The following is a 12,914-nucleotide window of genomic DNA, read 5'->3' as shown; positions in this document are numbered from 1 at the left end:
AGCCATGGACCAGGATTGTGACATGAGCTACTGGATGGAGCACCTGAGCCTCTACTAGGACGTCTCATACACAGGAGTTCCTCACCTGATTTGTCCACCCCAGCCCAGCTTCACTCTCTTTTGAAGCAGGACCCTTGGGGATTCTTACAGGAAAACAGGGTGGTTTAGTGTCAAAACTCCTTTTCTAGCCAGGTGCAGTAGCTCACACCTGTAATCCTAGGTACTGAGGGAGCTGAGATCTGAGGACCATAGCTCAAAGCCAGCCCAGGCAGACAAATCCAAGAGACTCATCTCTAATTAACCAATAAAAAGCTGGAAGTGGAGGCATGGCTCAAGTGGCAGAGTGCAAACCTGAGTGAAAAAGCTAAATGAAACCATGAAGCTCTGAGTTCAAGCCTCACTACCACACACACACACACACACACACACACACACACACACACACACACAACCTCCTTTTCTAACATGTGAATAGACTTCAGGTGCCACGGTGGGCAAATTAGAATCCTGCTCCTCTTGATAGTTCCAAGCTGAAGAGCACTCTTCTCAGTGCACAGAGCATGTTACTATGCTGTGACCCAATCCCAGGCCTAAGGGAGGATATGTGTAACGTCCTACTCCTGAGGCTCCTCTGGACTGATGCAAACCGGAGGCAGCTCAGCTACTCCAGGATCAACTGCCAGTCAGAGCCCTTCGGGCACAACACCACACAGCCTCGAGAGCACATGGGCGAGCCAGTGGCCTCCACCCTTTCCTAATTACACACCCCACAAGTCTGACACAAAGCTAAGCTATCAGGAGTCTCTGGACAGAGCTTCTACTTTCTGCTGAAACATAATCTTTTCTCTGTAAAGCATGACCTTCTACTATGACATTATTATAGGCTGTTCTTAAAATGGTCCATTTCTGAAAGGAACTAAAGCTTACTTTCCCATTGATTATTATAATAATAATATAAAAAAAGACTACTCCACAGAGCTCTGTAAAGTATGTGACACATTTGGAGGATTTGCTGGTTTAGGTCAATAACACAAATGCAGAAAAACAAATCAGGTGCTAAGATATCTTCCCGGGGAACCAGTATTTACTCAGCAAGTTTAGGTTTCAGCTTTAAGAGTTATATCTGAAGTTAGGTGGTGGTGGTTCACACCTACAATCCTAGCTACTCAGGAGGCTGAGATCTGAGGATCACCGTTCAAAGCAAGCCCAGGCTGAAAAGTCTGTGAGACTCCTATCTCCAGTTTTTGGTGGTGGTGGTGTTTTTTGCACCAGTCCTGGGGCCTGAACTCAGGCACTGAGCACTGTTCCTGGCTTCTTTTTGCTCAAGGCTAGCACTCTACCACTTGAGCTACAGGCTCCACTTCTGGCTTTTTCCAAATATATGGTGCTAAGGAATCGAACCCAGGGCTTCATGTATACCAGACAAGCATTCTACCACTAGGCCACATTCCCAGCCCTCTTATCTCCAGTTTTTAACCAGCAAAAAGGTGGAGGTGTGGCTCAAGTGGTAGAGTACCTGTCTTGAGCATAACAGCCAAGCAAGATCACAGGGCCTTGAGTTCAAGCTCAATATTCTACACCAGAAAAAAAAAAAAAAGAGGAGCTATACCTCTTGTTCAACACCCTCACTTATTCTCTAGACTAAAACTGCCCAACACCAGAGGCTCATGCCTATAATCCACCTACTCAGGAGACTGAAATCTGAAAGATCATAGTTCCAAGCCAGCACAGATACAAAAGTCTGCAATACTCCTCTCCAACTAAATGCTGGGCTGGAAGCATGGCTCAAAAGATAGAGCAGCAGCTGTGAGCAAGAAAGCAGTGAAAGCATAAAGCTCTGGATTCAAACTCAGATACTGGCATGCGCACACATGCACGGGTGCATACACACACATATTAAAAAAATGAGGCTAAAAATAAAAGGCAGGATTGCAACAAGATACATTTGGGATCTGCCCTTACAGAAAGCACCTACAGCTGTGTCCTCTGATCAGGAATTCAGCAATTTGGCTCCTGTGAATAACTCTTTCTTTCAAACCCCTGAGTACTGGGAACTGAATCAGAGCCTTGAATTTGCCAAGCCTGCTCCTACCGTTTGAGTCATGACTCCAGCCCTACCTTATTACAAAGCATCCAGAGAAAGTATTTGACAGCTTGTAAAATCCTGAGCAAAGTCACAGTAAGGGCTTTTTAAAAAAGCTATTAGAAATGTGTCTTGGGATTTAAAGGAAAATATAAAGACAATGAGAAATTTCAGGAAAACAAAAACCTTTAAAAATGGGAATTCTAGAAGTAAATATTACCCAAAATAAAAAATTCACTGAGAAGGCTTAAAACAGATTGTATACTACAGTCCAGTGAACTTGTAAGTGAACAACACTGAAGCACAGACAGAAAGGCTGCCTAAAGAAAAAAAAAAAGAAAAAGAACAGAGACTCAGTAACCTCTAGGGCAATGTCAAGCAATCTAACTTATATGTAATTAGCTCTAAATAAAAAGAAGATAAATTGGATAAAATGCATTTCAAGAAATATGACAAAAATTGTTTTTTAGCAATGCTAGAGTTTGAACTCAGGGCTTTATGCTTATGAGGCAAGAAGACACTCTACTACTTGAGCTAGGCTTTCGACTTTTTTTTGTGCATTCCTGGGACTTGAAAACAGCTCAGGTGCTGAGGGTTGTTTTTTAATTTTTATTTTTTTAGCTCTTTTGCTCAAGGCTCGTGCTCTACCACTTAAGTTGCAGCTCCACTTCTGACTTTTTTTTGGGGGGGAGGCTTAATTGGAGATAAGTGTCTCAGACTTCCCTGCCCAGGCTGGCTTTAAACCATGATCTTCAGATTTCAGCCTCCTGAGCAGCTAGGATTACAAGAGCCACTGTCACTCGGCTGCTCCAAACTTCTGTACAGACAGGGACTCATCTTTAATCCCAGGACTGGTCTCAGAGCCGTAGCCTACCTATACTTCCCCAAAGCTTGGATCACAGGCATGTAATGCCATTCTACCCAGTTTATTTGAAATAGCGTCTTGCTAGCTTTAACCCATGATGGCCTCACATTGACATTCCTGACCTCTGCCCCCTGAACAGCTGGGATTACTAGCATAAGCCACCATCTCTAACTTAATGGAAAATTCTTACTACTACCTAAAGGTAGGGGAAATGCATCATATGCAGAGAAGCATCCTCTAACTTCTCACCAAAAACAATGCAGGTTACAAGACAATGGAATTACACTTTTGGTGAGAACAAAGAAAAAGTCAACCTAAAATTCTGTATGCAGTGAAAATGCCCTTTCAAAATGAAGACAAAAATAGAAACACTTTCAGGTAAACAAAAGCTTCAAGAATATGTCACCAGCAGACCTATACTACAAAGAAAGTGAAAAGAATTTTTTTCAGATTGAATGGAAAAACACCAGACAGAAACACACACACACACACACACACACACACACACACACATACACACACATGGACAGGTACCAGAAATGGTAAGAATGTGAGTGAAAAGATGCTAATTTATTAATTTCCTTAAGACAATCTGCTATTGTGAACAGCTCAGGACTAGACATAAGTATGAAGGTATCTTTCTTGTATATTGATTTACTCTCCCTGGGATATATGCCCAATAGTGATGTGGAAGGGTCATAAGGAAGGTCTATTTTTAATTTTTTGAGGAAACTTCACTCTGATTTACACAATATTTGTATTTGTTTACATGTGTACCAACAGTATATGAAATTCCTTTTTCATCAAATCTACCCAGCATTTGTTTTTGTTTTCTTTCTTTTTCTTTTTTTTTTTTTTTGCCAGTCCCAGCGCTTGAACTCAGGGCCTGAGCACTGTCCCTGGCTTCTTTTTGCTCAAGGCTAACACTCTAGCACTTGAACCACAGAGCCACTTGTGGCTTTTCCTATATGCGTGGTGCTGAGGAATTGAACCCAGGGCTTCATTTATACGAGGCAAGCACTCTACCACTAAGCCATATTCCCAGCCCTGTTGTTTCTTTCTTTTCTTTTTGGCCAGTGGCATTCTTGCCAGAGTGAGATGACTCAGTGTGGTTTTGATTTGCATGTGCATTATAGTTTTATGGCTAAGAATAGTTGTCAGTTGTGGGGTTGAACTCAGGGCCTGAACTGTCCCTGCACTCTTTTAGCGCAAGGCTAGCAATCACCACCTTGAGCCACAATGACACTTCAGGTTTTCTGGTGGTTAATTGTAGATAAGAATCGCATGGAGGGGGCTGGGGATATAGCCTAGTGGCAAGAGTGCCTGCCTCGGATACACGAGGCCCTAGGTTCCATTCCCCAGCACCACATATACAGAAAACGGCCAGAAGCAGCGCTGTGGCTCAAGTGGCGGAGTGCTAGCCTTGAGCGGGAAGAAGCCAGGGACAGTGCTCAGGCCCGGAGTCCAAGGCCCAGGACTGGCCAAAAAAAAAAAAAAAAAAAGAATCGCATGGAGGGCTGGGGATATGGCCTAGTGGCAAAGAGTGCTTGCCTCGTATTTGCGAAGCCCTGGGTTCAATTCCCCAGCACCACATATACAGAAAATGGCCAGGAGTGGCATTGTGGCTCAAGTGGCAGAGTGCTAGCCTTGAGCAAAAAGAATCTAGGGACAGTGCTCAGGCCCTGAGACCAAACCCTAGGACTGGCAAAAAAAAAAAAAAAAAAGAATCTCATGGACTTTCTTGACTGGGCTGGCTTTGAACCATGATCCTCAGATCTCAGCCTCCTGAGTAGCTAGGATTATAGGCATGAGCCACAAGTGTCTGGCTGGCTAAGGATGTTGAACATTTGTTTATGTATTTGTTAGCCTTTTGTATTTTTCCTGAGAACTATTTAATTTGCTTACCAATTTGCTTATCAATTGGACTATTAGTTCTTTGTATGTTTGAGCGCTTTGTATATTCAGGATATTAATATTCTTATCATTGAGTATCTGGTGAAGATTTGATCACATTCTGTGAGTTATCTCTTGGTTCTGGAAATCATTTCTTTTGCTGTACAGGAACATTTATTTTAATTTGATATAGTGCCATTTGTCAATTTTTGCCCTTATATTCTTAGCAACTGGTTCCTACTCAGAAATCAGTGAAATGCCTCAACAAATAAGGTGGGCATGGTGGTTTCATGTATGTAATCCTGGCTACAAGGGCGGCCATAAGTAAATGGATCAAAGTCAGGAGCTAGCCCAGGCAAAGCTGGTGTGATTATTTACCTGAGAAACTAAAAGCAAAAGGACTGGAAGCAAGCTCAAATGGTAGAGTATTGCCTAGCGAGCATCAGGCCAACATTCAAAATCCAGTAACACACACACACACACACATACACACTCCTGAGTGCACACACGAATACATGGCACAATTGTTCATGTTTCAAGGAAAGCACAGGTTAAAATGCCAAAGAATCCTCTGCCAAAGTTCCTGCTAATGGTACTGCACTTAAACTGGTGGATAACTGCCCTAGCTTCTGCTGTTAATTAAAGGAGACACAGTTTGGAGACACAACCAAGATTGCAGCTGAGCCACCACGCTAAGGCCTTGAGCAGCCTCTGTTCTCTTGGTGGAGTGAGACTCCAAGGCAGCACTGACTTCAGCAATCTCAGCTATATCAACTGAGATTAAGAAAATAGGTCTGAGCTACAGATTAGCTGCAGAGTGAAGTGAGTAGTGGAGGAAGAGGGAGGGAAGAATAAGGTCCTCCAGCCCTGACTTCTTGGATCTCCAATTTTGTTTTCACCATCTTGGATAATGGAAATACAAAGCTAAGAAAACCCCACTGTTTCTACCCTCCAAATTATGCAAACACTGTACAAAGGCCTTGGCCAGAGAATAGCAGGGGGATCAGGAACCATGGCTCAATGCTTGAATGAGCCTGGTCTTTTTGGACTACCAGGGCACAGAACTGGAATCATCCTTGGTTCATAACCCTCACCCCTGATCTGTGTTGCCCTTGTTTTCAAGTAATGATCCCCCCCCCCAAGCAGATTCTCCCCTAAATCCCACATCCATCGTTTCCTAGCTAAGGCTTTTTGAGTACATTTAGCTCCCAACTCCCCCACCACACCCTCAACTTGGATGCAGACAGGCTCCTTCCTCACAGAGCTGGGCTCCCAGACATACTACCAAGAGTTTCCCTGCATGGGGCTCTACAATCTGTGAGTCTGATTTATTTGTTTCAGTAAGAGAAAAGATGTAAGGCCCTTTGAGCAAAGTATGCCTAATATATATCACAATATTTATTTTTGGAGGAGTGATGGATCCATCTTCCAGGAAAGCTAGAGAAAAGGCATTTTGTGAAGTTGGATGTAAATCAGTAACTCTGAAAACCACCAGGGATCTATATTCTGGACCCTGTACTGTAAACTGTACTGTGAAAGCAGCAGCTAACTTTTAAGCCATCTCTTAAGTCAGAGTTAAGGGTGTGAGGTCTGAGAAGCCACTGCTCCCTGGATGCCCAACTCCCACAAACAATGGTGCAACTCAGAGTGAAAGCAGAGCTTCCTAGTTGCAGGTGTTCTGTGGTCCAGGTGGCAGGACACATTCAAGAGCCTGTCTAACTGCAGCTCTCAGTGCTAATGAGAAAGGAGGAGTGTGGCCCCAACCTGTCCAGTTCTTTTAGCCAGCCTCCATCTCAGTGCAGGGTAGCAAGGCAAGAGGAACTGAAGGAACTGAATGGCAGGGGAGGGGAAAAAGGAACTTCACTGAGTTAGCAACTGGGAGCTCTTTGAAGGGAAGCTGTTTAAATCTGAGCAGTTCCTAATATTAATTATCTCACAAGCTCAGATTCACATGCTACAAGGAACACGATGCCTTTTCATTTTTCTACCTGTCCCTGCACCAATAGCAACAAATCAGATACACAGAGAAAACACACTTGACTAATGAAGCAACCCATTAATAGCAAGCAAAGATCATTGGCCAGACCTCATCACACTGCAGCAGCAGTGATATCCCGAGGCCCCCAGGGCAGAGCTTACCAGACACCCGTGCCACCAGGTGATTTCACTCATGTGTGCCACCTCCTCACCACCTTCAAGTCACTCTTGCACTCAGAAAATGATTACAACCGGGGCCCTTGAGCTGCTCAGCCCATAAACCGATCTGCAGTTCCTCCTCTGTGCCTTCTTAGAGTCCCAGAGACAAACAGAAAATTCTCTACAGGTTCAGAATTGACAAACTTGAACCCAGGTTGGATTCTTAGCAGGTACAGAGAGAGGGAAGGTGGTGAAATTAACTCACACTCTTCTTTGCCCAGCCCAACACTCCAGGTGGGAGTGCACCTAACGGGAAGAAATGGCCCTTGGTGTAGTTTGTCAGAAAGTACTACAAGGAACACCCTAACTCCAGTATTCCCCACCCACTGTCCCAGACTGCCAGACCCCCTTCATAAAAGGGCCCTATACACTGGGAGGGACAATGAAGGCTCCACAGATCAGCCATCAACCATCATCAGTTAGCTCTAGAAAAGTGTGAATTTAGCTGGATGCTGGTGGCTCATGTCTGTAATCCTAGGTACTCAGGAGGCTGAGATCTGAGGATTGGTGGTAGAAGCCAGCCAGGGCAGGAAAATCTGTGAGATTTCTATCTCCAATTAACTACCAAGAAACCAGAAGTGGCACTGTGGCTCAAAGTGGTAGAGTCTGGGACAGCACCCAGGTCCTGAGTTCCAGCCCCATGACCGCCAAAAAAAAAAGTGTGAATTTGTTCATCAAGATATAATGCATGCCCAATTCTTGTCATGGGTGGAAAATTCTGAACTTGAATCCATAAGAAATCTACCTAGATAGGAGACCCTCACTCCCTATATGATCCTCTGATTTGAAATAGCTGCTGACAAGCCACTGTACATTCTAGTGTACATCTTGACCCTTCATGATCCCAAGCTAAGGACATTCACCCTCATGTCCACAGTTGACACAGGTACTTGAAGTTAGTGAACTTTTGAATGCTGATTAGGGGTAGGAGCTAGACACCCAACAGTGACCACCACTGCCCTTAACATCACCATCACCCTATCGTCCTTCATTTCATGGGAACTAGATGTGTGGAGAACACAGGAAGTCCAATTACAAAGGAGGCCCTGGCCAGACAGGCAGCTCCCACGCGGCTGGGGCTGGAACCCAGAGTGCCCAGGACCAGCCTACTGCCCTCTCCTTCACCCCATTCTACAGTGAGGCCCAGGAAGGAAAGGCAGTGACTTGCCCAAAGCCAGACAGTTGAGAGCTGAGCTGAGGCTTCAACCCATGTTCTCTGGGTCCCTCTCTACTATATCACTTTCTCTAAGGCTCCAAGATTAGGGGGAGGAGTAAGGGAAAATAGTGGGTTCAGTAACAAAGTGTTTCCTGATGTGTATACATAACCTACAGCTTCACCCTATCTTATCAGCAAAGACCTCGGGCCCTTGTCTATCTCTCAAACTGGCATGTTCTTAAGGACACTTGAGTTTGGGTGTCTTATTCAGTCTATTTATCACCTTCTCTGGCTCTGTTTCCATATTTACTTTCCTTTTGAAAAAAACCTCATCATAAAAGAACAGGGACTGTTTTATCAGATGTTAGCTCACTCTCTGTTCTGAAGTCTAATCAATCCATGTCTGGGAATAAACAAACTAGAAACCAAAGCCACAGTCCCTTTTGTGACAGCAGACACCTTTAAAAAGATCTCCCCATAGGCATGGCAGAGGGAGAAATGTAAATGAGAATAAAGACCCCAGCACCAGTCCTAGGTAGTGCTCCTCAGGAGCACTGAGTCACCCTCACTGGGAGTGAGCACCTAAGCCAAAAACCTTGCCCACATTTTTCAGGATGCATGGGGAGAGGCCAAACTCAAGCCTTAAAAAAGGCTTAAAGGCTTAAAAAAGCCTAAAAAAAGGCTGGGCTGGCAATATGGCCTAGTGGCAAGAGTGCTTGTCTTGGATACATGAAGCCATGAAGCCCTGGGCTTCAATACCATATATATATATATATATATATATATATATATATATATATGTATGTATATGTATGTATGTATGTATATATGAAGCCAGAGTGGTGCTGTGGCTCAAGTGGCAGAGTGCTAGTCTTGAGCAAAAAGAAGCCGGGGACAGGGCTCAGGCCCTGAGTTCAAGCCCCAGGACTGGCAGAGAGAGAGAGAGAGAGAGAAAGAGAGAAAGAGAGAGAGAGAGAGAGAGAGAGAGAGAGAGAGAGAGAGAGAGAGAATAGGGTTAAAAACCTAGTCAGTGTATATAAACCAATCCCTCAGCCAAGAACTGGTGGTTCATACCTATAACCCTACTTCTCAGGAGACTGAGGTCTGAGGATTACAGTTCATGCCAACTCAGGCAGAAAAGTCCATGAGACTCTTATCTCCAATTAACCATCAAATAGCCCGAAGTGGAGCTATTGCTCAAGTAGTAGAGTGCCTGCCTTGAGCAAAAAAGCTAAGGGGCCAGGCCCTGACCTAAAGCCTCAGTACCACAAACCAAGTAAATAAACACTAGCCCCTCCACTCTTAGGAGCTTACATAGTCAAAAGGAGAGGAGAGTTATGTAACTGTAACCCTTCCTTTATAATACCACCTTCATAATAAGAAGAAAATTAAAAAGGAAATAGGGAAGAAGAGGGCTGATGAACGCCTAAAGCAGGTAAATGCAAGCATGCCTCCAGCTACTTCCAGGCATACTGCAAGGAGATGCCACGCTGATGAATCCAGATAGCAGCAACCAACACAGCCCTCCTCCTCCTCCTCCTCCTCCCTTCCATCGATTACCTTACACCCACCTGCAGAACCAGGTCCTCACACCGCCCACAACCACCACCACCACAGCAAGTCATGGCCCTCAGCCTCTGCCAGCCTGGAGGCTGGCTCTACACAGGAGAACCAAGTTTCCACTAGCCACACTATCAGACTTTCTTTGTGTGTGTGTATTGGTTGTGGGGCTTGAACTCAGGGCCTGGGTACAGTCCCTGAGCTCTTCAGCTCAAGGCTGGTGCCCTACCACTTGAGCCATAGCACCACACCTTAGGCTTTCAGACATGGGCCACAGGCACCTTTTCAGTGGAGGAAGGTAATTCATCTTTAGTCCCTCAGGGGACCCATTAGCAAATCCGATGGCAGCTCTGACTTCCCATGAAAAGCAGTACGCACACAACTTATATGTAATCTCGGTGGGAGTTACGGTCTTCCTTGGGCATCCTCAAGGTAGAAGCTGCAGGTGGTCCAGCTGACTATAAAGAAGGGCCCCTCGATATAAAAGGGAGAAATGATACCTCTTGCTTAACTACTACTAATTCTAGCTTTCAGTTACCTTTGAGATTTCACTAAGAATTAGGGAACCACGTGCTCTCACATGTGCACATGCAAGACACACACAAGGACTCAACTTCTGTGGGGTTTCCTATCTTTTTTTTTCTTTCTTTCTTTTTGGCCAGTCCTGGGCCTTGGACTCAGGGCCTGAGCACTGTCCCTGGCTTCTTTTTGCTCTGTCACTTGAGCCACAGCGCCACTTCTGGCCGTTTTCTGTATATGTGGTGCTGGGGAATCGAACCCAGGGCCTCATGTATACGAGGCAAGCTCTCTTGCCACTAGGCCATATCCCCAGCCCCTCCTATCTTGACTTTACAAAATGTTCCATGACTGCTTGTTAACGAGGCTTATCAAACAAGGCTCGGCACAGCACAGCTGGGTCAGAGCAGAGAGAAATGGGAATGAGGTGTGCACTCAGAAGACTGGCCAGTTCCAGCTTTCAGCTGGCTCTGAATGGGCCTTGGCAGGGCAGGTCCTAACCCTTACCGCCTGTTCACCCTAGAAATCAAAATCAGGGCAGATATGCTGACCCCTTGAGCAAGCCAAACCATCAAGATTAAAGCAGCTCTTTCCTTCTGGTCCTCCCGGAGGGGAGAGCATCCTCTCCTTGCTGAGGAGGAGACCCTGGCCCATGGCTGGCCCACAGCCCCCTCGTGGCCCGGGGGTGTCACTGCAGCCCCTCTGCATGGCTGGGGCACACACTCCCACAGGCCATTCAGATGAGTAGAATGTGTAGGCACCAAAGAGTGACTTGCAACTGTCTTAAGCCACAGCAAGGCTTGTTTGGTTTTGGTTTGTTAACCTGAGATTGAGACTCAGCGGGATTCTTCTAAATCCCTCTCTGGTACAATCGCTACAAGGAAGCACTCCAAGACTTGCTTCATTAAGCCAATAACCCTGGTGCTTCTGTAACATTACCACCGCCTTATTGATCATTCCCATTCTGCATCACAAGCAATTATGTACAATTGTTCCAAAGCTCAATAGAAACAGTTAGCAGGGATGCACAACATCTCTGGTTTGTAGATTGCAAATTATTTGCAGGACACCGAATACCTCTCAAAGTCTGGGTTTCCAAGGTCCTACAGTGGTTTGGAGAAAGTCAAGACTTAAAGACACAGAGGAAGAAAGAATTCTACAAATGTACCCTGGGCAGAAGGTGCCCATTAGGGAACCTGAATTCTGCTCTCACTAGCAGCTCCACCAGAGGACTGCGCGGAGCCCACTGGGCTGAGGATTCCACAGAAAACAGGTCTGAAGGTTGGGGGCCGGTGGGAGAAGGGGCAGCCCGTGGTGGAAAACGTACAGGGGGAGAGAAGGTAGAAAGTTTGGGGAGAGGGAAGGAGGTGTGGTGTGTCTCAGGGCCTAGAGCGGCCCAGAGGCCAGGGGGAACTGGGATCAAGGCAATGCACGGTGGTAGTACAGGTCTCTCCTTTGGGGGGACGGGGTGCTTACCTCCTTGATTTTCTCTTGCTGGGCTCGCACTCGGCTCTGGGGCTCCTTACGGTCATTGGCCCGGGTTCCCAGGACCGGGTGGCGGAGGCGACTCCGGAAAGCATTGAAGTCAAAGCTGAACGGGACACTCTCCTCGCCAGGCCTAGGGACCGCGATGCCGTTCCCCAGGGCGGCCGTGGCCTCCTCCCGGGGTCCGGTGGGGCGGGTGCGCCGCGGCCATCCCTTCCTGCGTCGGGCACTGCCTAGGCTGCCCGGATCGCCCTGGCCTGGGGCCGGCATCGCGGGGGCCGGGTTGGGTGGAGGTTCAGGCTCATGGGCCGGATGGTGGCCGGCAACTTCGGCCACCACCTCCAGGCCAGGCTGCTGGGTCCGGGAGGCCAGGAAGAGGCGCTTGAGGCGAGAGGAGTGGGGCAGCAGGAAGAGGGCCCCGAAGCACAGGGTGACGAGCCCCGAGAGGAAAAGAAGGAAAAGGAACTTCTGCGGCAGCCGCAGCCCCCACGGCGAGGCCGGGACGAAGGCTGGCACTTTCCTCATGAGCATCGTGGACTGCCACGCGTGCGGGGACCGTCAGCCCCTCCTGGGGTCCGGGCACGTGTGCGCAGGGAGCGCCGCCCGGAGTGGGGGGGGGGGTCCCCGGGCGGGGACTGCCAGCCCCGACTTTTCTCCGCCCGGAAGTTCTGGGAGTTTGGAGCCAGCGCTCCCGCGCTGGGGTGGGGGCGCGGCGACCTCGGCGGGGCCCGGGCGAGCCGGGCGAGCGGGCTCCGAGCCCGGGCCCGCGGCAGGCAGCCGGCCGCCCCGCAGCCTTCCCTCGGGCCGCCGCGCGGTCCCTCCCCGCAGCGGCCGGGTCCCCGGGGCCCGCGCCTTCCCGCGCTGCGGCCGTCACATGCCGTCCGCGGCGCCGAGGGGCGCCCACAGGCCCCGGCCGGGCGGCGTCCTCAGCCCCGCGGCCTCCGTCCCGCGCTCGCCGGCGCCCAAAGTTTCAGCCCCAGAAGCAGTTTGCGAAGAGGACCGGCGGCGGGGGTCGCGGTCGCGGCGGCGGGGTGGCGGGGCAGCGCCGCCCGGAGCGCGCGTACGGCCGGCCGGGTCGCCACAGCGCCCGGGCTCGGCTCCCGGGACACGTCCACAACTTTGCTCCGGATCGGAGCGGACGCCGGGGCGCAGGGAGAGGC

The 12,914-nt window shown here is 48.3% G+C and overlaps 1 protein-coding gene across 1 annotated transcript in view; it reads right to left on the bottom strand.

The window, feature by feature from the left end:
- Window positions 1-12,483, bottom strand: part of Man1c1 (mannosidase alpha class 1C member 1) — a 125,217-nt gene extending 112,734 nt beyond the window's left edge. The window contains exon 1 of the mRNA XM_048350545.1: window positions 11,746-12,483. Coding sequence (XP_048206502.1) covers window positions 11,746-12,285 — 540 coding nt within the window. The 5' untranslated portion in view covers window positions 12,286-12,483. The remainder of the gene's footprint in view (window positions 1-11,745) is intronic.
- Between the last annotated feature and the right edge of the window lie 431 nt (window positions 12,484-12,914).

This window comes from Perognathus longimembris, chromosome 7 (assembly GCF_023159225.1).
Source record: "Perognathus longimembris pacificus isolate PPM17 chromosome 7, ASM2315922v1, whole genome shotgun sequence".
Classification (NCBI taxonomy): domain Eukaryota; kingdom Metazoa; phylum Chordata; class Mammalia; order Rodentia; family Heteromyidae; genus Perognathus; species Perognathus longimembris.
The sequence above is the reverse complement of the archived record's forward strand: the minus strand, read 5'-3'. Positions and strand labels throughout refer to the sequence as shown.